This window comes from Gopherus flavomarginatus, chromosome 4 (assembly GCF_025201925.1).
Source record: "Gopherus flavomarginatus isolate rGopFla2 chromosome 4, rGopFla2.mat.asm, whole genome shotgun sequence".
Classification (NCBI taxonomy): Eukaryota; Metazoa; Chordata; order Testudines; family Testudinidae; genus Gopherus; species Gopherus flavomarginatus.
In genome coordinates, this window is record NC_066620.1 from 29,550,144 (window position 1) to 29,575,385 (window position 25,242).

General features: G+C 44.6%; 2 protein-coding genes across 4 annotated transcripts in view; both read right to left on the minus strand.

The window, feature by feature from the left end:
* RPS27A (ribosomal protein S27a) overlaps positions 1–25,242 on the minus strand; it is a 391,102-nt gene that overhangs the window by 300,576 nt on the left and 65,284 nt on the right. The window lies entirely within an intron of this gene.
* EML6 (EMAP like 6) overlaps positions 1–25,242 on the minus strand; it is a 371,399-nt gene that overhangs the window by 77,402 nt on the left and 268,755 nt on the right. For all 3 annotated transcript variants that reach the window (XM_050951702.1, XM_050951703.1, XM_050951704.1), the window contains 3 exons: positions 14,637–14,730; positions 6,263–6,363; positions 4,079–4,281 (listed from right to left, as the gene is read on the minus strand). In XM_050951702.1, the coding sequence (XP_050807659.1) occupies positions 4,079–4,281; positions 6,263–6,363; positions 14,637–14,730 (398 nt within the window). The remainder of the gene's footprint in view (positions 1–4,078; positions 4,282–6,262; positions 6,364–14,636; positions 14,731–25,242) is intronic.

Sequence of the window (25,242 nt, forward strand, 5' to 3'; positions counted from 1 at the left end):
TACCCCCCCGAAAGAAAAGGGAAAAAAAAGTTTCTCGCCTTTTTTCAATGTCACCCTATGTCTACTGCATGCTGCTGGTAGATGAGATGCTGCAGTGCTGAACACCAGCATCCCCTTCCCGATGGCAGACGGTACAATATGACTGCTATCCATCGTCATCATCAGCCCGTGAGTGCTCCTGGCTGGCCTCGGTGAGGTTGGCCGGGGGCGCCTGGGTAAAAATGGGAATGACTCCCAGTCATCCCCGGCAGATGGTACAGAACGGCTGGTAACCGTCTTCATTATAGCAACTGGAGGCTGAGCTCTATCAGTCCCCCCCTTTCATGTCTAAAGAAAAGATTCTGTACTGCCTGGACTATCATAGCAGTGGGAGGCTGGGCTCCTCTCCCTCGCCACCCTTTAATGTCCTGCCTGGACTATCATAGCAGCTGGAGGCTTCCTCCCCCTCATTTTATCTCACTAAAAAGTCAATGTTTATTATTCCTGCATTCTTTATTACTTCATCACACAAATGGGGGGACACTGCCATGGTAGCCCAGCAAGGTTGGGGGGAAGAGGGAAGCAATGGGTAGGGTTGTTGCAGGGGCATCCCCTAGAATGGCATGCAGCTCATCATTTCTGTGGAATCTCTGGGCCTCTGACACGGACTCTGGAGTGGCTGTGCTCTCTGGTTCTCTAATACACTTGCCCCATATTCTAGGCAGGACTGACTCTATTTTTAGACAAAACATAAAGAAGGGAATGACCAGGGGATTCATTCCCATTTTTGTCCATGAGCCCCTGGCCAACGTCAGTGAGGCCAGCCAGGAGCACCCATGACAGCAGCAGATGGTACAGAATGACTGATAACGGTCATTTCATCACCAATTTACAATGGTATGGCAGACGGTGCAATAGGGATGGTAACCATCTCTGCTACCTTGCAAAGGCAAATGAATGCTGCTATGTAGCACTGCAGTACCGCGTCTGTCAGCAGCATCCAGTACACATACGGTGACAGTGACAAAAGGCAAAACGGGCTCCATGGTTGCCGTGCTATGGTATCTGCCAGGGCAATCCAGGGAAAAAGGGCGCAAAATGATTGTCTGCCGTTGCTTTCACAGAGGAAGGATTGAGTGATGACATTTACCCAGAATCACCCGCTACACTGTTTTTGCATTGGGATCTCAATCCAGAATTCCAATGGGCGAGGGAGACTGCGGGAACTATGGGATAGCTACAGGATAGCTATCCACAGTGCAACACTCCGGAAATCGACGGTAGCCTCAGTACATGGACGCACACCGCCGAATTAATGTGCTTAGTGTGGCCGCGTGCACTCGACCTTATACAATCTGTTTTACAAAACCGATTTATGTAAAATAGGAATAATCCTGTAGTATAGACATACCCAAAGGAGCAGAGAGTTCCTTCCCTAGAGCCCAACCCTACAAACCTTTACAACTATAATTCCTGGGACCAAACTGTTTACTCGGATAAGCATATACAACCCCCACAGACTTCAAGTTGTCAGTTAATATCTGGGGACACAATTTAGCACCTGTCTTGAACTATAATTTTAAAAAATATGTTTATGTGGTAGAAGTTAAAATATAATTTGCTACATTTTTGTGTAAGGATTTACGAATGACACTACAAGAAAAGAAGAAATAGTTTTGCCAGTTATTCAAAGTATCTTGAAAACAATATCTTCCTTGGATGTTGGAAGTTTTTCTTGTCTGTGTGATATTCTAATGAAAAAGGCATTAGTGCTATCCCAATGCATGAACAGCTTCATCATAAAAATAGGTTTTGTGGCAGTGACGGGGTATTAAAAATATTCTTTGTTATGCTGTTGTGATTAATGTGCATAAGCCTTGTCAAATAGTGTTAGTCTAAGTACTGTTAGGCCTCAAACTTCCAGAAGTTGTAAGAAGCGAGTACAGTAAAATCCTGCAAGCATAAGCATAATCTATCTAGGAAGCTTTATAGACTAAGAAGGAAACTCTGTAAAGGCTGATACAGGCTTGTGGTTACTATGCTCTGCAACCAAATACCTCTTTAAGCTGATTCGAGCATTTTTGAGTCTAGCAAATTGACCACTATTAACCGCATAGGGAAGAGATGAGCTGGGCACAGGTGCACAGTTCATAAGTTCAAAACAACCGCAAATGCCACCCTGGAATATTTGGCCACCTTGACTGGTTGACTTGTTTTGAAGCATGGCCAGCAAATACTGTATAAATAAGATGCAGAGGCGTGTGTGTGTGTGTGTGTGTTTTGACCTAAAAGAAATCGCTCTTTGTTAGGCTCACATACAGCCCCTGAACCAAAAGGACTTGTGCTTCATTGACTATCTGTGCCTGGCCAGAGCAGGAAATAGTCAACTGAAGGTAATGTATCATCTTTGGACGAAGGCAGGGTAAGATTTGAATAAGGTCTGGTTATGCTCAAACTGGTTAATCTTAAATCTGTATTAATACTATAGGTTAAGTTTATTAGTAAATTGTTTAAGTTGTTTAAAAATAGTAGTAGTCAATAGTTAACAATATATGTTATGTGATACAGCATGGCCAGAGGGCAGCAGGAGAGTGTTATCAGGGAGCCTTATTTCCTGCAAGGGGAGGAAGGTTGGTTATAGATTAACTAGAGCACCTGAAGCCAATTAGAGCACCTGACGCCAATTAGAGCACCTGAAGCCAATTAGAGCACCAGCAGTCAGTCATGTGATAAAAACCCCTGCTTCAGTCAGACAGTGTGGGAGTTGGAGCAGGAAGGTTTGGCTGGAGCAGAGAGCAGTTTGAAGGAGTTGGAGAAGAGAACAGTATTGAAGAGAGACAAAAGGAAAGTTTGGAGGAGTGCTGCAGTGGGCTGAGAAATCCAAAAGAAACCCTAGATAAGGGGCACCTGGCTTGTGTAAAAGGAGGGCAAGAAGCCCCTTCCCAAGCTGAAGGGCAGGAGAGGGAAGTAGCCCAGGGGAAGGAACCGCTAGTTCAAGTGGTTCACCACAAACCTCAGGGCCCCTGGGTTGGGACCTGGAGAAGAGGGCGAGCCCAGGTCCCTCCCTCTCCACTCCCCTCCTCAAGGACACTAGTGGGGTAATTAAAATACCGGTTCAGAGGCAAGCAATGGTTCCCTGAAACCTTCCCCAAAGAAGAGAAAGCGCGAGACCCAGCATAACAGTACTGGCAATTTGCCACAGTTAATAGTAACAGTATATGTTTTGTGCCTTGCTGGAAGCAGGTACAGTACTGGTGAAGTTAGTAGTTTATAAATCATAGTGGCTTTACAAGTCACTGTCCTTGTCTTCAGTATAAGTTACCATCAAGTTTATCATAAAAGTCAGTAAAAGTTTATAAGTTGTTAAATAAGTTAATAGGTAGGTTAAAATTAGTAAATTATAGTTGATTAATGTATCAGTATTCCATATGAACTTGTGTTGGTTGGAGATGGTTATGATACACATAAAGTCATTAGGCATGTTCTGTCTGTGTTGCCTTTATAGTCATAAGTCATTAAAAACCTTTCTTGAGGAATAATTAGTTGTGTAGTTTCTCTTTTGCGGACACTACTCAACATCTGTGTTGGGTGGTGGGAAGTAGCAATCACCCAGAGTCCCACTAGGCCCCTAACGTGAGCCCCCCTAGGGCTCTGACGTGTGCTTCCTCCTTCCATTAATCTCCACAGCTGCATGCCTTCAAAGACATGGAAATGAAAGATATGTGTACACAGTGAATGTACATTTTAGAGTTACAGTATTTTGGCTCATCTTAGAAAGTTATTGACCATAGGTTAATACATTAAATGTTGGCAAAGGAGCACATCACCACAAAATATTGCAGCTCATTATTGTCAACTACATTTTGTGTTTTTAGCCACATTCCATTTTACTTACTGAAATCTGTTCCGCTGATACTGAAGCCATGTTTTTAAAGCTCATCCATTGTTTTCACTAACAAAACACAATGTACTGATGTACTTCTGTACAAAACCACAAGTGTCTTTTTTTAGTATATATCATCCCTGTCTATGCACTTTCAAAATTCTCAATTGTTATGAAAATAATGAACAGAAAACAGACATATAAGAAGATGAATACCTTATCCAATGCATGCATATCAAATACTGGTCCATCATGGGCTTTCACTGTCTTAAGCAACAAAATATCTTTCCAGATGTAAATGTCTCCAGTAGCAGCTCCAGAGAAAACCAGATCTTCTATTCGCCCATAAGAAATACTCATCATAGTTTCCAGTTTCCCAATATTTCCAAAGGTCCCTCGTTTGGATGTAAAACCTCCTCCTGTAATGTGAACAACATTAAGTCCCACTACATTTTCATTTTGTATTCTCAGTGCTCTGAAGGACAAAAACTTGCTGTGAATGTGGAATACCAAGCTGGCAATAGTAATGTTGGGATTTCAATGCACAGCAAGACAGTAGAATGTGGGTAATTCATGTAGGGCTACAATACACACCCCCCTCCCGCCCCACACAATGCTGTGCAGAATTTTCTTCTACCGGTGATTATTTCAAGCTGCTGCTGAATCTTGGGGACAGATCAGGCAGAGAAAGTAGGAGCCTGGTTGATGAATCAATTGCTTCACAAATCCACCTGCCAAATCTCCTTCTCCTCTGTGGAGGTGGGCACGGTAATGCAGAAGCTATGTATAGTATGAAGGTTGTAGAAGTGGGCATGGACCAGTTCTGCAGACTGAGTGGGAGGATTCTGTCCTCACTTGACTGCCAGAGAACCACATTGTGCCATATTGCGCTAAAACCATTTGCTTGGTACAGAGATCACAGCTTGGGCCTAACAGCACAAAGAATGAAAGATCCTAGATAAAAATATAAGTACAAAATAATATAGAATATGATTAATTTGCTTCAGTTTACACATATAGGCTCAGATTCAGATACTCTTACCATGAGGAGTGGCTTATTCCACAATAAGTCTAATTAATTCCAATGAGTCTATCCATGGAAAAAGGTGTTATTTAATGTGAATATATATACCAGACTTTGTCCAGTAATACAGCATGTGCTTTTATTTTATTACAGTAATACAAAAGATAATAAAATCTTGTCTTCTTTAATCTGTTGGTATCTGAGCCATTTTGGCATTATAAACCAGCATGGCCTCTTGTAAACTATGTCATGCTGAGTTAGCTTCAGTTCTAGTTTTAGCTATCCCTGTACTGCCTGTCTTTATTGATCTTAACATAGCCAAGGTTTAATCCAAAATTACTTTACACAGTACTTCATGAATATGAGAGTAATAGTCCTGGAGAGCAGGTCAGCCAAAATCCTTACTCAAAAATCAAGTCTATGTGTTTGCTCTCTCTCTTATAGACTCATAGACTCATAGACTCATAGGTCAGAAGGGACCAATATGATCATCTAGTCTGACCTCCTGCACAAGGCAGGCCACAGAACCCCACCCATCCAATTTTATAACAACCCCTAACCCAGGACCGAGTTATTGAAATCCTCAAAATTGATTTGAAGACCTCAAGCTGCAGAGAATCCACCAGCAAGCGACCATTGTAACTCCCAGTCTGCAAGACTTGCTTAATAGTTTGCAGAGTGTAACAAATGTTCTTAACTGAATATAAGCTGGTAAAAATCCTCTGTGCGTGTCATACGTAGTCATGATACTGTATTACTATGAAACAATATCATGACATGGCGATAGAAATATTTTTGCCCATAGGATAAATGTAAATCATCACAACTTATGCTAAATAATTGGTCTCCATTTTTTTCCAGGCAGTAGGTGTTTTGAGGCCACTCACAAACCAGCTGTTCAGTCCAGTCTGGCAACTTGAGTCAAGGCTGCTATGTCTTTCTGATGACTAAAGCAAATTCTGTCTGGAACACATGAGGATTACAGAAGTATTACAACAGTAGCTGCAATTCAAACACTACCATTTTTAGCAGTCCAGCTTGAGATCATTAAGTCTCATAACTACCAGCTGGCTTCCCAATGGGAACTGTCACACCTCTTGTCTCTGCATCTGGCCAAATGACTCAGCCAAGTCATAGGAATGCATCTTTTCTGAGAACCAAAGAGGCATGTTCACTGGACTCTCTTTAGCATTATGATTAGAGTTAATACAGCTATTAGTTGGAAATGGCTTCCAAAGAGAAGGGCAGGAACATGGTGTCATTTGCAGATCCAGAAGTAGATTTTGCAATTCTACTGTATTTTGATTACTAGAAACTTCAGATAGACTAAGACTCCTGATATACAAATGCATTAAACTATTAACCCAGTACAGTACCTGCTTGTTGCCAAAATTTGATATGTTTCATCCCAACTGTGACTAGTTTGTCTACATGATGTGGGTTACACTTCACTACAAATATTTTATCTTTATGGCCCCTGCAATAAACAAAGAGATGATAAAAAATGACTGAACATATTTAAATAAATAATTTTATACATTTTTGAATATTTTTTACAATTTTCTACAAACCAACTGCAAACAATTAACATTTTGGATAAAGAGATTACTTACCCATACAGTACCTCATGTTCTTCAAGATGCATAGTTTGTATATATATTCCACAGCTGGTGAATGCACATTTAGTGTGCATGCATCAGAGAGTCTTCTAGTCAGAAGTATCCACTGTGATGGCGCAGGCAACCTTTCTCTCCTCCTGCATTCCAGCAAAGTTGAAGTCACTTCACCACACCTAGTTCCTTTGCTACTGGGAGAGCCCATGACATCATACTGGTGAGACATCCATAAGATGCCTTTTAGTAACCTCTTTGTCATAGGTGGGAAAAGACTAAGGATTGGTCAGTTGGTGGGTGGATAATTGAAACAGCTGCCAGATGAACCTGTAGCAAGCTTTGCAAGAACCCAGAGTGCTTCAGATGCAACCGATACTGTTGCAGGGTGGTCTATCCAATCAGCAGGCCTCATAATCAGGCCCTGCTGCTTTAGTGTCTCTTTCAGTTCGGTGTGTTAGGGACCCCCTCAACAGGATTCAGCTTGGTTAGTTTTCTTAAGAACATAAGAACAGCCAGACTGGGTCAGACCAATGGTCCATTTAGCCCAGTAACCTGTTTTCTGAGAGTGGCGAATGCCAGGTGCTTCAGAGGGAGTGAACAAAACAGGTAATAATCAAGTGATCCATCTCCTGTGGCCCATTCCCAGCATCTGGCTAACAGAGGATAGGGATACTTCAGAGCATGGTTTTTCTCCCTGCACATCCTAGCTAATAGCCATTGATGAACCTATCTTCCATGAACTTATCTAGTTCTTTTCTGAACTGTTATAGTCTTGGCCTTCAGAATATCCTCTGGCAAAGAGTTCCACAGGTTGACTGTGCGCTGTGTGAATAAATACTTTCTTTTGCTTGTTTTAAACCTGCTGCCTATTAATTTCATTTGATGACCCCTAGTTCTTGTGTTATGAAAAGGAGTAAATAATACCTCCTTATTTACTTTCTCCATATCAGTCATGATTTTATAGACTTCTATCATATCTCCCCTTAGTTATCTCTTTTGCAAGCTGAAAAGTCTCCTCATATGGAAGCTGTTCCATATCTCTAATCATTTTTGTTGCCCTTTTCTGTACCTTTTCCAATTTCAATATATTCTTTTTTGAGATGGGATAACCAGACCTGCACGCAGTATTCAAGATATGGGCATACCATGGATTTATATATATTTTCTCTTTCTTATTGGTAGCTCCCTAGACCTTCCCATCCTAGGGCTAGATGTAGGGGAATCTGAGCTGGATAAGAAATCCTGGGCGCTGGTCCTGGCCCATGGACCTGAATGTGTGACAGTGAGGGCAAGTCTACCCTTCTGTTCACCTTCCCCATGGCCACTTCCTAACCCACCCAATGTCTCAGTTTGTGGTGTAGCTGCTGTTTGATTATAGTCCTTTGTTACAAACTTCCAGAGTCTCAGGGCTGATGTATGCAACCTCTGCTGCCCTGCACATGGTCTTGCTATGTCTGGGTGATGTGGATGAGAGGTAGACCCCCCCACCAATTAGCTTTCTTTTCAAAGACCTCTGCCTGAGTCTCGAGGGCATAGGTTGCCTATACTAGAGAACAGTGGCTGCTGCTGATAAAGTTGGGGCCTGAATTGCTTTCTCTAACGTAGCCCTAAAATCCTTGAGGGATCTCTGCCAAATGATCTTCTCAAAGAAGACTGAGCAGACCCTGAATAGCAGGTCCTTAGGTGGTGCATCATAGTCATTGTTGCCTTTGTTCTGAAGGCCATGTCTGCTGCATCCAAGGCTGCCTGCAGTGTGCTTCTGGCCACCATATGTCCTTCCACAAGGATACTCTGGAAATCATCCCTGTAATCTTGTGGCAGCCTGTCAATAAACCTCTGTAAAATGCGCCTGTTGATGTAGTTGTAGTCTGCCAAGATCACCTGGTAGTTTGAGATCCTCATTTGGAGGCTCAAAGTAGAGTAGGATTTTCAGCCCAGCAGGTCAAGGTACTTTGTGCTTTGCCTTTAGGATTCTATTTCTGGTGTCCCTGATGGGTTTTCTCATTGGCCGCCATTACCACCAGGGAGCCTGGTTACAGGCAGAAATAAAACTGTTTATATTCGGTTGCTGGGACTTGGTATCATCTATCTGTTCATTTTGATATTGGTGCCAATGAAGCTGGTGTCTGCCAATAGCCCCACATTGATTGGAATTGCTATGCATCCTGGTCCCAACGAGTGTAGGATATCAAGGAGCTTGTGTGGCAAGTCCCATACCTCCTCAGTAGCTATCTCCAAGACTACTACTACCCATCTCATGAGGTCTTGGAACATCTTGTAGTCCTGGGGAGTAGCCAGTGCTAGGGCATCATCTAGCGATGATGAGGTCATGGCTAGTATCATCTGCCCTTCACCCTAGATATGCTGTACTGGAGCCACTCATGCCTGGCTCTGGTCCTGGGGAAACACAGGGAATGAAGACAGCCTCTGGTGCATGGGGACAGTTTGAGCCTTGAAAGTGCCATAGAGGCTGGGACCAAGTACTACGCTGGTCCCAAAGGGGCCTACATGTGCCACATGTCACAATCACATAGGGTAGGCACAGTGTTTAGTACCAGCGGTCCTGATACTGTGATAGATTGGTACTGTGAGCCACCCTCTGCCATAAGTATATTCCTCTCAGCACCCTGGGCAACACTGAAACTGTCAACTGGCCAGGGATGGCTGTTGGCTCTCCAGCAAGTTAGAAGACAAAAGAGCATAGTCCTCCAGGAAGGGTGGTGCTCATCTGGTGACAGAGAGAGAACCTGACTAGAAGGTGGAAACCTTAAAGTCACTGGGTCCGGAAATCTGGACTGTGGGGCTGTCAGCCCTAACGATGCAGCCTGAAGTGGTGGAGCACTTACAGATCAGTGCAACAGTGATGACACAGGTACTTGTGCCTAAAACAAGAGCATGGTCCTTACTGGAGACAGGCTCTACCACACTAGCCAATGATCATTCCGACTGTCTTGGTACCAAGGAGGCTAGACAGTATTTGGTCCTGCCATGAAGGCAGGGGACTGGACTTGATGACTCTCGAGGTCCCTTCCAGTCCTAAGGTCTATGAATCTATGAATCTATGTATGGCTGTCTGTCATAGCCAATGATAATGTCACAGAATCTCACGTGTTCTCTTGTAACTGTATAGTTCCATCTGCAAGGAGCAAGGTCGTGAATGGATGTCACATAGGAATGTGTAGGCTCCCATTGAAGACTTGACATTATGCTTGGCCCTTTTTTCAATCAGTTTTCATGGCTGTCTTTCTCAAAGTGTTTAAAACCTGTATTGATAGTTGCTCTTCATTCTGGTCTGTCCTTGCCTGTGTCTTAAAAGGTATCAATATTTATGCTACATGAGTTGAGCTTCTGCTTAGGGGTGTCTTTGAAGCATTTATGTTGACCACCTTTCATGCATTCTCCAAGTTTCAGCTCACCATAGGGGACTTTTTGGGGAGTCTATCATCAATCATTCTGGTACCATAACCTATCTATTTAAGCTGTGTTTTGATAATCATTACCTCAATGCTGGTTATTTTTGCTCTTTCAAGTATGGATATCTTGTCAGCAGACCTTCAAGATAGAGCAAAGATCACGCATATGACATATTTCAAGTTGCCTGATATGTCTGCAGTAAGCTTTCCACATTTCACAACTTTATAAAAGAGATGCTATCACTGCTGCATTGTATATCACCAGTTTTGTTGACAGTTTGATGGTATGCTAGTTGAGTATCCTATAGTGAAGTCTTCTGAAAGCCTGGCTTGCCTTTTGTATTCTGTGTGATATTTCTTGATCCAGGGAACCATCACTTGAGATGGTACTGCCAAGGTATATAAAGTAATTTACTTTCTTCAGATTTGTACGATTAATGGTGGTGTTGACTCAGTGGTAATGGTTGACAGAGCTAGTTAAAGAGGACTTCAGAGTTTTCCAACGTGATGATGAGTTGAAACTGTTTAGTTGCCTCTGAGAACCTGCAGGTTAATACAGACATGACTGTTGGGTAGGGCCTCTATTGCAGCCAAGTCTATTTGGTGGGTACCTGCTCCAGTGCTCAGGGAACTTTTCCTAAATTGTGAGGCACCCTTAATATTCAACAGCTTGGTAGCCTTATACAGCCTTGAAGACAGATCAGGGGAGGTGACCTTTGCCTCTTCTCATTTGAAAACCTGAACTCCAAGTCTGATCAGTCTCTGTGCTTCCCAGATAAGGAAGTCACAGGTCTGACTGACCCCGCAGCTAGTTTAGAAGTCAATGCCAGGGCACTTTTTGATGACCTCCAGTCCCTCAAAGACACAGATGCCTAGAACCCATGGTCAGAGTCCAGCCTCATCACCTGCTGAATGATGAAAGCCCTTAGATGTGCTTCTCTCAAGCAGTGGGTCAGCTTTGAGAAGAACTTGCAGATTTCACAGTGTTCCAGGGCATGACTCTTAATGAAGCAGAACAGGCACCTTGTGTGTCCATCATTCAGAGGCATAATTGCTTCACAGAATGGAAAGTTCTTAAAGCTTAGGGATTTGCTGTGGTCAGCCATGGTGGCCAGTACCCACAGGGTCCCATAGGCCTCCCTAACTAAACCGACACTGCTCACTAACTACAATGCTGAAGTGGAGGTAAGATCCAAAGAGTTGCTTTGACATTTACCACAAGTGGTAGAAGGAACTTGCATGTGATGAGGCAGCTCTGGAAGAAAGGAGGTGATGCCTGCACTGCCCTATTGGATACTGTTGATTGGAAAGTTCTCTGATGGATACACACTGGATGTGCACTCATCAACTGTGGAATATGTATACAAGCTAGCGCTTGAGGAACTAATAACATTAACTCTGAGAAACTAAACAGATACTAGTGGTGGATTCACATGTATTTTGGGGCCCTGTACCAGCCCAAGGACTAGAAAAGGCTATGGAACTGTTGTATGCCCTACTACAGGTTGGGGTTGGTTTCTGTGATCGCTGACCCAAGCATAATTCTCCCACTGTATTTTCTCAGGCTTTGTGTGTGTGCCAATGTTACAGAAAAGAGTGAGGGAAGAGGGGTTGAGAAAGTGAGCACATGCAAAAGGAGGATTAATTTTGCCCTCTATGTGTATATTTTTCAAAATAATTGCTTCCATGCTCTTTTTAAAAAATGCAAATTTATAAAACAGACCATCTCTTACAGGAAGCTGTATAATCACAAACTAGTGTATGCTCTTGATGGAGAAAAACTATCAATAAGGATATGGAATAATTTTTTTTTAAACCACCTAAGTCATTTACACATTTTTTAAAATTATAAAAAATACTTGCTAGTTAAAATAATTGAATTGCAACTGTAGTGCAGTGGACAGAACACTCAACTGGGAGCTAGGAGGCCAAAATTCTATTCATAGCTCTGACACTGACTAGCTCCATGACTTTGGGCAAATCACTTCACTTCTCTATTCCTCTGTTTTCCCTCCCATGCTTAGTCTGTCTTGTCTAGCTAGAAGAGATCATTATGATAATCTAGTCTGACCTCCTCCATAATACAAGCAAAAGAATGTCACCCAATAATTTCTGCATCAAATCCACAACGTTTGAACTACATACAGCTTGTCTTTCAGAAAGATATCCAGCCTTGACTTAAAATCTGTAAGTGACTGAGAATCCTCCACATCCCTGAATAAGTTGTGCCAATGGTTAATTAACCTTGCTTTAAAAAGTTGGCACCTCAGTATTCTGAATTTGGCTAGCTTTAACTTCCCATCATTGGATCTCATTATGCATTTTTCTGCCAGAATGAGGATTGGCAGAATGAAGCTGTAACAGGGTGGCTTGCCTTTGGGCTGAGGAGCTGGAGCCAAGCCAACCCTGATTACAGAATGAGCTCCACCTGTAGAGAATGAGACAGTTTCTGATAAAGAAAAGAAGGCGGCTGCAGCTGGGGAGGAAGATTAGGAGATTGTGTGAGACTGAGAAAGGCTCCTACATAGAAGACCCTGAGACCAGAGGAATTGCTCCAGCTAGGAAGGGCTGAGCACAGCCTTCTAAGGCAAGAAGGACTCTGACCAGAGTGGGGGAGTTTGGGCTGTATTAGATTGGAGGAAAGACTTTGTTTTTAACTTTGAACTTTAAGTTAATAAATCAGACCATAAGGAGAGCTGTAATGACTGGACTGGGAAAACCCTGCATGGAGTTTATTTGGGGATGCAAAAAGAGAGGTGAGGTGCTGTGTGAAGGGCTGTCCTAGGGCCACGAGGAAGTGCTGTGAGGCAGTAACTCCTCTACAGTATCCTACAATATAGGAAACAGGCTATAGCAAAGTGGTAAATAATTCAGACAGTGTAGGTGGAAAAATTGACTTTGAGTCTAGTTAAGGCTTAGAGCAAGGAAATAGGCAACAAAAGTCAGTTCAATTAAGCAAAGATGTAAAGGATGTATAAACAGACAGATACGTAGGCATTTTAAAATATTTAAACAAATCCGGCAAGGAGGACTAGGAAATGTGAAATAGGATGACACAAAATAAAAGAATAATTAGAAGGATAAAAACTAAAATTATATTTCAGAGGATAGTTTAACTACCAGCAAATTAAGTTTTCAAGCCCATTCCCAGGTAATTACAGTTACAGTTGTTTGAGTTCTGGGATCTTCTATGCTCAGTTTTGGACCTGTGCAAAAAAAGCAATGCTAGATGGGCACTAATGATAATTTCTAAATTCAATGTGTTGTCAATCATCAAGGGTAGAAACTGATACTTTATACTAGGGGTTCTCAAACTAGGGGTTGGGACCCTTCAGGAGGTCGCCAGGTTATTACATGGGGGGTCGTGAGCTGTCAACCTCCACTCCACATTCTGCTGTGCCTCCAGCATTTATAATGGTGTTAAATATATAAAAAAGTGTTTTTAATTTATAAGAGGGTCACACTCACAGGCTTGCTATGTGAAAGGGGTCACCAGTAAAAAAAGTTTGAGAGCCACTGCTTTATACTATTAGTACTTTAACACAGGGATTCTCAGCTTTCTAGAATGACCACGTAATTTGTTCTAGATAGGTCCAAAATATCAGACCTTAAAAAAAATCATATAATTCTGATGACCGTCTTGATTTTAACAACGATTCTCTGGTGAACCATTACAGACAGAAATCAATTCTTTATACCCCAATGAGTAACTTGGCATCCCAGCTTTCATATGGTATGGAAAAGTATTTCTCAAACCTTTTCAGGTGGGATACCCCTTATTCAAAGTTAAAAAATTTCATGAACCCTTAACATTTACTATATAAGGAAGAGTAAAAGATTACCAAAGAAATAATTTGTGTATTATGAGAAGCTGACAGAGAATACTTCCTTGAAGAGTGTGGGGAGAGAGGGAGCAAGATTTTGTCTCTTTCTTTAGTTTGCTATAAATTTTTAACACTTTTGTCTGAATCTTGCTACGAACAAAACTATTTTAATAAAAAGAAGCAACTGGTATTCAATATTTTAAAATTTAAAAAAATCTATCAGACATGTGACCTGCAGACCAATTCTATTCATACTATCTGTTTCAAGCAGTTACAAAAGTTTCTTAACCACCACTGAGTTAGCAGCTAAGCTTCCTGATAGTGATGCAAAGGGACAAATACTGCAGAAACTGCTGATTCAGCAGGGAGACAGGTGACCTGGCAGTACCAATAGGCCTGGAAAAATCTGTTTATATTACAGGAACCACCTCCCCTCATTTGAAATAAAGCAGCATATGTACGCTGAGAGAGAATCTTCAATCCAGAATACCATCCATTATATAAGGGAAAATATAATATTTTTTGACTTAAATGATTTTGACAATCCTGGGTCAAAGGATGAAAGAATGAAAAAAAATTAAATAAAATGTTACATGAGCCCTATAAAAGGTTATTCTTTTTTTAATTAAGATTCCAATGCAGCAATCTTCACAGAAAGGATAGGGAGTTCCCGGTTAGAAACAGTTTACAGAATTTAACAATTTTAAACTATATATCCTAATGTTTTTTACCTAGATATGTTCTTCTGAAACATTACTCTGTTTTCAGTGAGATGTGATTTTTTTATTGTAAACAATATCTTAATTTTTTTAGTTAATATTATACAGAGCAATGTAAAATGGTGATCAGAAATAGGCAGTGATCATCACAGTGCATGTTTCCACTTGGAAATATTCTTACCTTGTTGTGGCGATCTTTTCTCCTTTTTTCCAATCCCAAAATACAATGGTGTGATTATCATCTAACCCAATAGATGCCAAAAACTTCCCATCAGCTGTACAAAAATAATATACAATATCAAAGGTGATACTTCATTAACAACTTGTACAACACAACAAATATACTGCAAATTGAATTTCAAAGCAGTGATAACATTACAGACGGAATGTTTTACAGTGGGCAACAAATACATAGTCAAGTACTTTTATAATTCCTGATCCTCTGACATGGCACAAAAAGCCTTGAACGCAGCAGAAGGGTACAGTTGTATTGTGCTGGGTTGACGTTAGGATTTGAGAAAATGTGCAAGGGTTTATACAGCTATATGGAGAAACCATTCATTCTACCATGGAGAGCAGGTTTAAGAGCACATCAGCTGCAAGTCTTGTGTAACTATTTGATCCATTGGCCGATTAACCACCATGAAAAGGGATATAGGAGGAAAGAATGGTTACTTACCCTATAGTAACTGTGGTCATAGGTGCCGACTTCTCTGCCCAGTGGGTGCTTGACACCCCTCCCCCATCCCCGCCCCTAGCCCAGCCCCTGCACCACCCTCGTCCCACCCTCATTCTGCCCCGAAGTCCCTGCCCCACCCTGCCTTTTCCCACCCAGTCCCGCCCCTTTCCTGCCCCCATTCCACCCCCTTCCCCCAAGTTCCTGCACCTGCCCCCCTGCATCCCTGCTCCTCCCCTGCCATCCCGGAAAGTCCTAAGCGCTGCCAAGAAGCTGTTAGGTGGCAAGGGGTTGGGAAGCGCTGGGAGGGAGGGGAAGGAGCAGGGACATGGTGTGCTCAGAGGGGGGAGAAGGAGGCAAGGATGGGGGAGCTTGGCTGCTAGTTGGTGCGGAGCACCCGCTAATTTTTCCCTGTGGGTGCTCCAGCCCCAGAGCACCCACAGAGTTGGCACCTATGACTGTGGTTCTTCAAGATGTGTTGACCATACAGATTCCATTCTAGGTATGCATGCATCTCATTCATGTGAGATCAGATTATTTTTGAATAGCAATTCCACTGGGGCCATGTGTGCACTTGCATAACCTCACAACCACAATAGCTGAGGGTATAAAGGAGCCTCAACTGCAATTCACTTCTTTACCAGTAAGAATCCCATATGGATAAGACTCTGAATTAGTCCTTAGGGAAGAAAAGTAGGCCATGGAATTTTATGGGTCAACATATCTCGAAGAACCACAGTTATTGTAACGTAACCATTCTTTCTTTGAGTGAATGCCCATACAGCTTCCACTCTTGGTGACTAGCAAACAGTTATCTCAAGCCTGGAGGTGGAAAGAGACGTCCTACTTAAAGAGTGACTGCAGGACTGCGCTATCAGAGTTGGCTATTCAATCTGGAAGTCTGTACCAGGGAATAATGGGAAGTAAATGTATTAACAGAGTTACAGGTTTCACCTGCATATTTCAGATATTAGTATATTACCCAAGCAAGCAGCAGAGACTGCCTGAGCCTTAGTGGAATGGGTTCTAACGTAACTTGGATAATACTTCTTAGCTATCTGACAGCAATTCTTAATACAATCTGAAACCCATTTAGATAACTTCTGGGTGGAAATAGGTTGCCCTGTAACCTTTTTTGTGAAAGCCACAAACAGTCTGGGAAAGGATCTAAATGACTTCCAAATGAAAGGATAAAGCCTCATCAAGTCTAGGGTATGAAGTCTTGTTTTGCCTGGGGTGGAATGAGGTTTTGGGGAAAAACTAGTAGATAGATAGATATGACTGAGGTGAAAATCCAAGCCTATGTTAAGAAGGAACTTGGGGTATGGCCTAAGTTTGACCTTGTCTTTATGAAATATGGTGTAAAGTGGGATCGGCATAAGGGCCTGAATTTCTGCCGCTCTCCTAACTGAAGTAGTAGCCATCAGAAAGGCCATTTTTATTGACAGGTAGTAAAGAAAGCAGGTTGTCATGAGTACAAAGGGGGTTGGGTCCTATTAACTGAATGACAACTAAGTTGAATTCACAGGAAGAGGGAAGCTAACCAATAGATGGGAAGACATGGGTGAAACCCTTAAAAAAATCTCCCCATCAGGGGATGTGTAAATATAGTGTAACTCTGAACTGGAGGGTTATTTGCTGATATCATTGTTAAATGTACCCTGATTGAACTGTCGAAGTCTAGAGTGCTTCAGGGTAAGCAAAAAGTTCAAAACAGTCAGGATTGAGGTTGCCAATGGCAAAAGCTGCTGCTGAACCCCCACGATAGAAAATCTCCTCCATTTAGCACTGTAGGTCATTCTGACTGAAGATTTTTCTGCTTTGTAACAAGATGTTTTTGAATTCAGATGAGCAGCTTCTCTCTAATGAAGTCATCCAGCCACCACCTGGGTGGTCCTGCTGGAGCTGGTTGAAGGATCTGGCCTTAGTTGTGGGAAGAGAAGGTGTAAGGCAATTGACAAACAGGCTGATAGATTTACCAGGATGGAGAACCAAAACTGCCAGGTCCATGCTGGGGCTACCATGATCACGTGGCCTGCATTCTGTTGTAGTTTTCTAAAAACTCTGGGTATCAGAAAAATCCGTGGGAAGGCACAGAATAGTCCTGGTGCCCACAGGAGAAGAAAAGCTTCTGTTAGCGAACCCAGGCTTGTGCCCCCTCTGGAGAAAAATGTCTGACATTTGTTTTCGAGGTGTATAGCAAATAGAGAAACCCGCCTGAAGATGATGTCATGGAGGACTGAGTCACTGAGGGACCATTTGTGATTCACTGAAAAATCCTTGCTGAGTTGATCCACCAGGTGGTTTTGTTGCCCAAGCAGACAGCGGGCTACTGGTGTAAAATGGTGAAGTATGCACCAGTTCCAAAGTTGTGTTGTCTCTTGACACACTGTGTGTTGGGGGAGAAAGGGAGAAATGTGTCCCCTCCCTGACCACGTTTGTTGCAGTGATGTTATCTGTCAGCATTTGAATGGTGAGGCCTTGGAAAAGGAGTAGAAAGGTTTTGCATGCCAATCATATGGCTCTGAGCTCCAGGACATTTATAAGTAGCATGGCTTTCCATGGAGATCATAATAATTGAATCCTGAGCTGGTCAAGACGAGCTTCCCATGCTTCTGTGTAGACATCCATCAACAAAACCCAGGTAGGAAGAGGCACCAAGAAAGGAATTCCATTGCACAGCTGAAGTGGTTCTGTCTTGCAATTTAATGAGAATAGGACTTCTAGAGCAACTGTGACCAACAGGTTTATGCTGTGTCTGTTTGGTAGATATGCTGATCTCAACTACCCTTGCAGAGGCTAAAAGCAAAGTATAGCATGCTGTGTAACAAAGCGCATGCTGCCATGTGTCACATGACTTTGAGGCACATCTCATTAATGTTCTGGGAAATGTCCAAAATGCTCTGACCTATCATCATTTGGAATTTAATATGGCCCCAATGAACTCCCTGGTCTCAGTCAAGGCCAAAGTGAATTTTTCCTTGTTGACATTTAGCCCCAGTGAGGTAAACAGATGGAGGATATAATCCATCGGTTGGCAGTGGTATCAAGCGGAGTGCCCAAAGGGTTGGTCCTAGGGCCAGTTTTGTTTAGCATCTTCATTAATGATCTGGATAACAGGATGGATTGCACCCTCAGCAAGTTTCCAGATGACACTAAGCTGAGGGGAGAGGTAGATAAGCTGGAGGGTATGAATAGGGTCCAGAGTGACCTAGACAAATTGGAGGATTGGGCCAAAAGAAATCTGATGAGGTTCAACACGGACAAGTGCAAAGTCCTGCACTTAGGATGGAAGAATCCCATGCACTGCTACAGGTTGGGGACTGACTGGCTAAGTGGCAGTTCTGTAGAAAAGGACCTGGGGATTACAGTGGATGAGAAGCTAGATATGAGTCAACAGTGTGCCCTTGTTGCCAAGAAGGCTAACGGCATTTTGGGCTGCATTGGTAGTAGCACTGCCAGCAGATCAAGGGAAGTGATTATTCCCCTCTATTCCACACTAGTGAGGCCACATCTGGAGTACTGCATCCAGTTTTGGGTGCCCCACTACAGAAAGGATATGGACAAATTGGAGAGAGTCCAGCGGAGAGCAACGAAAATGATTATGGGGTGGGGCACATGATTTATGAAGCTGAGGGAACTGGGCTTGTTTAGTCTGAAGAAGAGAAGAGTAGGGGGGATTTGATAGCTGCCTTCAACTGTCTGAAGGCGGGTTCCAAAGAAGATGGAGCTCGGCTGTTCTCAGTGGTAGCAGATGACAGAACACGGAGCAATGGTCTCCAGTTGCAGTGGGGGAGGTTTAGGTTGGATACTAGGAAAAACTATTTCACTAGTAGGGTGGAGAAGCACTGGAATGAGTTACCTAGGAAGCAACAAAGAATCCTGTGGCACCTTATAGACTAACAGACGTTTTGGAGCATGAGCTTTTGTGGGTGAATATCCACTTCATCAGATGCATTTTCTGGAAGTGGTGACGCCTGCCTTGAAAAGTTCGTTGATGGACAAACAGCAAAGTAAACATACTTCAAAGAAGGGCAACTATAAAATGGATTTTCTATACAAATCAATGAGATTAATTTTGGGTAACAACAGAAATAGGTGTTTACGAAGGACTTATATGTGAACAGGTTAAGGCTTGGAGGATGAGCTCAGGAAGGCTCGACCATGCATAGTGGACCATGTGGAAGAAGGCATATAGGTGATTCTTAGAGCAACTAACTGATAAGTGGATGAATGTGAGAATGGGGGCAGAGTAGAGTGCACTGCACAGCTTGACAATGGGAAACCAATTGTCAAGGATCTCACACCTGTGTGGTTGTCAGCCATCACCTTAAGCCTCTCCCCTGCAAGCTGTATCTAACATGTACATCCATGTCTAGACTAGAAAAACAGATTGTGTTTCAATATGTTAGCTATTATGTTTTCTATCTAAAGTAGTTATGTGACCTTATTACAATAGCATCTGAGGACTTCACAATCTTTTAAAATGTATTTTTACCTCACAGCATCCCTGTGAGATAGGTCAGTATTATTCTTCCATTTGATAGCTGGGGACCTGAGGGACAGAGCGTGAGATTCACAAAGCATTTAGGCACTGTGATGCTGTGCACAACTATACCTCACTTTTAAGCACCTAGAAATTCACTGGGATTCACAAAACCTGTATTGGTGCTCAGGTTTCTTATTCTGTGAATGAAGAGCTATAGGATATTCTGATGTGGGTCTCCCTCAGTCTCTCCTGTTGAAGTTGCTGCACTTTGGATTAAATAATTCAAGCCACTGGAGTAGGAAGACTGGACCATAAGTCTCCCGCAGCCTAGGGGAGTAATCTAACAACCAGTCATTCTTCTCTTCTGCAGACTAAACAATCCCAGTTCCCTCAGCCTCTCCTCATAAGTCATGTACTCTAGCCCCCTAATCATTTTTGTTGCCCTCCGCTGGACTCTTTCCAATTTTTCCACATCCTTCTTGTAGTGTGGGGCCCAAAACTGGACATAGTACTCCAGATGAGGCCTCACCCATGTCGAATAGAGGGGAATGATCACACCCCTTGATCTACTAGCAATGCCCCTACTTATATAGCCCAGAACGCCGTTAGCCTTCTGGGCAACAAGGGCACACTGTTGACTCATATCCAGCTTCTCATCCACTGTAACCCCTACGTCCTTTTCTGCAGAACTGCTGCCTAGCCATTTGGTCCCTAGTCTGTAGGAGTGCATAGGATTCTTCTGTCCTAAGTGCAGGACTCTGCACCTGTCCTTGTTGAACCTCATCAGATTTCATTTGGCCCAATTCTCTACATGCTGTGCTACCCAGTGCAGCAGTCTGGGAGCTGACCTTGTTCGTGAAGACAGAGGCAAAAAAAGCATTGAGTACATTAGCTTTTTCCACATCCTCTGTCACTAGGTTGCCTCCTTCATTCAGTAAGGGGCCCACACTTTCCTTGACCTTCTTCTTGTTACTAACATACCTGAAGAAACCCTTCTTGTTACTCTTAACATCTCTTGCTAGCTGCAACTCCAAGTGTGATTTGGCCTTCCTGATTTCACTCCTGCACGCCTGAGCAATATTGTTATACTCCTCTCTAGTCATTTCTCCAATCTTCCAGTTCTTGTAAGCTTATTTTTTGTGTATAAGATCAGCAAGGATTTCACTGTTAAGCCAAGCTGGTTGCCTGCCATATTTACTCTTCTTTTTACACATCGGGATGGTTTTTTTTCCTGCAACCTCAATAAGGATTCTTTAAAATACAGCCAGCTCTCCTGGACTCCTTTCCCTCTCATGTTGTTCTCCCAGGGGATCCTGCCCATCAGTTCCCTGAGGGAGTCAAAGTCTGCTTTTCTGAAGTCCAGGGTCCGTATTCTGCTGCTCTCCTTTCTTCCTTGTGTCAGGATCCTGAATTTGACCATCTCATGGTCACTGTTCTCATCCACTTTTGCTTCCCCTACTAATTCTTCCCTGTTTGTGAGCAGCAGGTCAAGAAGAGCTCTGTCCCTAGTTGGTTCCTCCAGCACTTGTACCAGGAAATTGTCCACTCCATTTTCCAAAAACTTCCTGGATTATCTGTGTACCGCTGTATTGCTCTCCCAGCAGATATCAGGGTGATTGAAGTCTCCCAAGAGAACCAGGGCCTGTGATCTAGTAACTTCTGTTAGTTGCCAGAAGAAAGCCTCTTCTACCTCACCCCCCTGGTCTGTTGGTTTACAGCAGACCCCTACCATGACATCACCCTTGTTGCTCACACTTCTAAATTTAATCCAGAGATTCTCAGGTTTTTCTGCAGTTTCATATCGGAGCTCTGAGCAGTCATATTGCTCTCTTACATACAATGCAACTCCCCCATGTTTTCTGCCCTGCCTGTCCTTTCTGAACAGTTTATATCCATCCATGACAGTACTTCAGTCATGTGAGTTATCCCACCAAGTCTCTGTTATTCCAATCACATCATAATTCCTTGACTGTGCCAGGACTTCCAGTTCTCCCTGCTTGTGTCCCAGGCTTCTTGCATTTGTGTATTGCCAGACAACTCTGACAGAGAGGAAGGAGGGAGGGATGTGGAATGAACATGAGCAACACATCTCGAAGAACACTAGTTACGGAAAAGCTAACCGTCTTTTCTTCTTTGAGTGATTGCTCATGTGCATTCCACAATAGGTGATTCCAACCTATATCTGTTGGAGGTGGGTAGGAGTTCAGAGACTCTCCGGACGGAGTACAGCCCTGCCGAACCCGGCATCCTCCCTGGTTTGGGAGACGATCGCATAATGCGAACGTGTGAACTGAAGACCATGTGGCAGCCCGGCAAATGTCCTGAATGGGAACATGGGATAAAAAGGCAGCCGACGAGGCTTGCACTCTAGTCTAGAGTGCCCTCACAATTGGCCATAGGGAGGACTTCCTCCAGGTCGTAACAGGTACGAATACATGAAGTGATCCAGTTGGAGAGCTGCTGAGTGAAAATCGGCCAACCTCTCATGCGCTCAGCCGAGGCGATGAACAGCTGCAAGGACTTGCAAGCCAGAGCCCATCTCACTTCCAGTATGTGGAGGTGGCGCTCCTCACTGGACGCATGGGGCTTGGGACAGAGCACCGGCAGGAAGATGTCCTGACCCATGTGGTAGGTGGAGACCACCTTGGGGAGGAACGAAGGATGCAGTTGGAGCTGGACCTTATCCTTGTGGAACACCATGTATAGGGGCTCAGAGGTCAGGGTCCTAAGCTCCAAGACCCGTCTAGCTAATGTGATCGCCACCAGGAAGGCTGCCTTCCACAAGAGGTGCAACCAGGAACATGTGGTTAGCGGCTCAAACGGGGGACCCATCAACCAGGCCAGCACCAAGTTCAGGTCCCACTGCGGGACTGGGGGCCTAACATACAGGAAAAGACGATCCAATCCCTGGAGGAATCGGCCAGTCATAGCATGGGAGAATACTGTGTGGCTCTGCACAGGTGAGTGGAAGGCTGATATGGCCGCCAAGTGCACCTTGACACTAGGCCCTGGGCTCTAAGCTGAAGGAGGTAGTCTAAAATGACCTGGATCAGAGCAGCCATAGGTGACACGCCCCGATCAGCTGCCCACTGGGAAAACCGAGACCACTTTGCCAGGTAGGCCTGATATGTGGAGGGCTGTCTGCTTTCCAGGAGAACCCCTTCCGAGCACGTTCTTTCCTCCCAGCCTAACAATTAAGCAGCCACGCCATGTGGTGGAGTGCCGCTAGGTTGGGGTGGAGGTGGTGGCCCTGGTCCTGGAAGAGCAGATCCGGGCAGGATGGGGCTACAGCCAGGCTCGTGAGAGTCCTGTACAAATATCTGTCTTTATCTTCTCCAAGACCTTGACCATCAGCAGGATTTGGGGGAAGGCATAGAGAAGCTGGTCCAACCAGGACAGGAGGAAGGCATCGGAGATGGCGCCCATGCCCAAACCTCCCAGAGCAGAAGGGGGGACTCCAGCAGTTCTGCCATGTCATGAACAGGTCCACCTGGGGAGTGCCCCACTTTTGGAAAATCCTGTGCACCACCTCTGGGTGTAGTGATCACTTGTACAGAGAGGAGAAGTATCAGCTCAGGTGATCCGCCCGCGAGTTCCAGGTGCCCGGTAAGTGGTGGGCTTGTAGCCAAATATTGTGGGCTATACACAGTCCGAAGGCTTCCTGACAGAGGGCAGAGGAGTGGGCCCTGCCTTGCCTGTTGATGTAAAACATCGCGGCCATGTTGTTCATGAAAACCCTGAACACTCTGCCCTCCAGGTGTGAGCGGAAGGCCACGCACGCCAGACGGACCGTCCTGAGCTCCTTGATGTTTATATGCAGGGCAAGGTACTGTGGGGACCACAGACCTTGGCTCTGAACGTTCCCCACATGGGCTCCCTATCCCAGGTCCGACACATCAGACACCAGCTCCACTGATGGGAGCCTGCCCCTGAATGGGACCCTGTGGAGCACGCTCCCCAGGGAGGATCACCATTGTAGAGAGGTATCACCAGTTGAGGTGCAGTGAGGACTTTGTCCATACTGTCTCTGGACTGGGAGAAGACCGAGGCCAACCAGAGCTGGAGGGGCCTCATCCTGAGTCTGGCATGGCGAACCACATATGTGCATGTCGACATGTGACCCAGGAGCTGGAGGCACGCTCTGGCTGTGCTCACAGGGGACCTTGTGACTGTGTCGATGAGCCCTTTTAGGGTCTCGAATCTGTCCAGTGGGAGGGAAGTCCTGTCTGATGTCGCATCCAGGACTGCCCCAATAAACGCTATGCACTGCACCAGGACTAATGTGGACTTGGTGTCATTTACCAACAGGCCCAGAGTGGCGCACATGGACAGGAGGAGCACCATGTGATCCCGCACCTGCGACCTGGAGCCGCCCTTGATCAGCCAGTCGTCAAGATAGGGGAAGATCTGAACCCCACAACATCTGAGGTAGGCTGCCCACCACAGACATGCACTTTGTGAATACACTGGGAGCAGTGGACAGGCCAAACGGGAGGACCATAGATTGGTAGTGTTCCTGCCCAATCGTGAAATGGAGGAAACGTCTGTGCCCCTTGAATATATGAATGTGGAAGTACACGTCCTGCAGATCGAGGGCAGCGTACCAGTCCCCAGGGTCCAGGGAGGGGATGATGGAGGCCAGAGAGACCATACAAAACTTGAGCTTTACCGTTTACTGGTTCAGGCCTCGCAGGTCCAGGATGGGTCAGAACCCCACTTTGGCCTTCGGGATAAGGAAATGTGTCTGAACTCCACTGGCACCACTTCCACTGCTCCTAGGCCAAGGAGCTACCCCACCTCCTGCTTGAGCAGGGCCTCGAGAGAGGGGTCCCCCAGGAGGGACAGGGGCAGGGTAGAGGTAAACTGGAGGGTGTAGCCCCAGGAGATAGTGTTGAGGACCCATCAGTCTGAGGTCAGCGGTGACCACTCCGGGAGAAAAGCACAGAACCAGTTAGAGAAGGAAAGCTTTATTGCGGGTGGATCCCTGGTATGAACTGGTAAGTTGCCTCCAGGCGTCCCATCAAAACTGATGTTTTCCCGCCTGTTTGCCCTTGGAAGGCCCAGACTGGGGGGCAGATCATGACTGCCTCTGCGGGCCTTTCTTATAGTCCTTTAACTTATTATAAGGGGACTCATATTTATAGTGGCCTGGGTGGGAGCCTGCTGTGCCTTAAACTTGGTTGTGGCCAGAGCTGGGAGATAGAGGCCAAGGGTCTTAAGCATTGTGCAGGAATCTTTCAGGCCATGCAATTTTACATCTGTCTGTTCAGCAAACAGGGCCTTGCCAACGAACAGAAGATCCTATCAGGATTTCTGTGCCTCGTTGGACTGCCCAGACAGCAGGAGCCACAATGCCCTCCTCAAGGACACCACGGAGGCCATAGACCTTGCAGCCGTATTCACGGCATCCGACAGTGCCTGAAGGGTTACCCTAGCAGCCGCTGTACCCTCCTCCACCAGAGCCTTGAACTCCTTCTTGTCACGCTCTTGGAGGGAGTCCTCAAATTTGGGCAGAGAGCCCCACAAATTGAACTTGTACCTCCCCAGGAGGGCTTGGTGGTTTGCCACCCTTAACTGGAAACTTGAGGACAAATAAACCTCTCTCCCAAACAGGTCCAGACT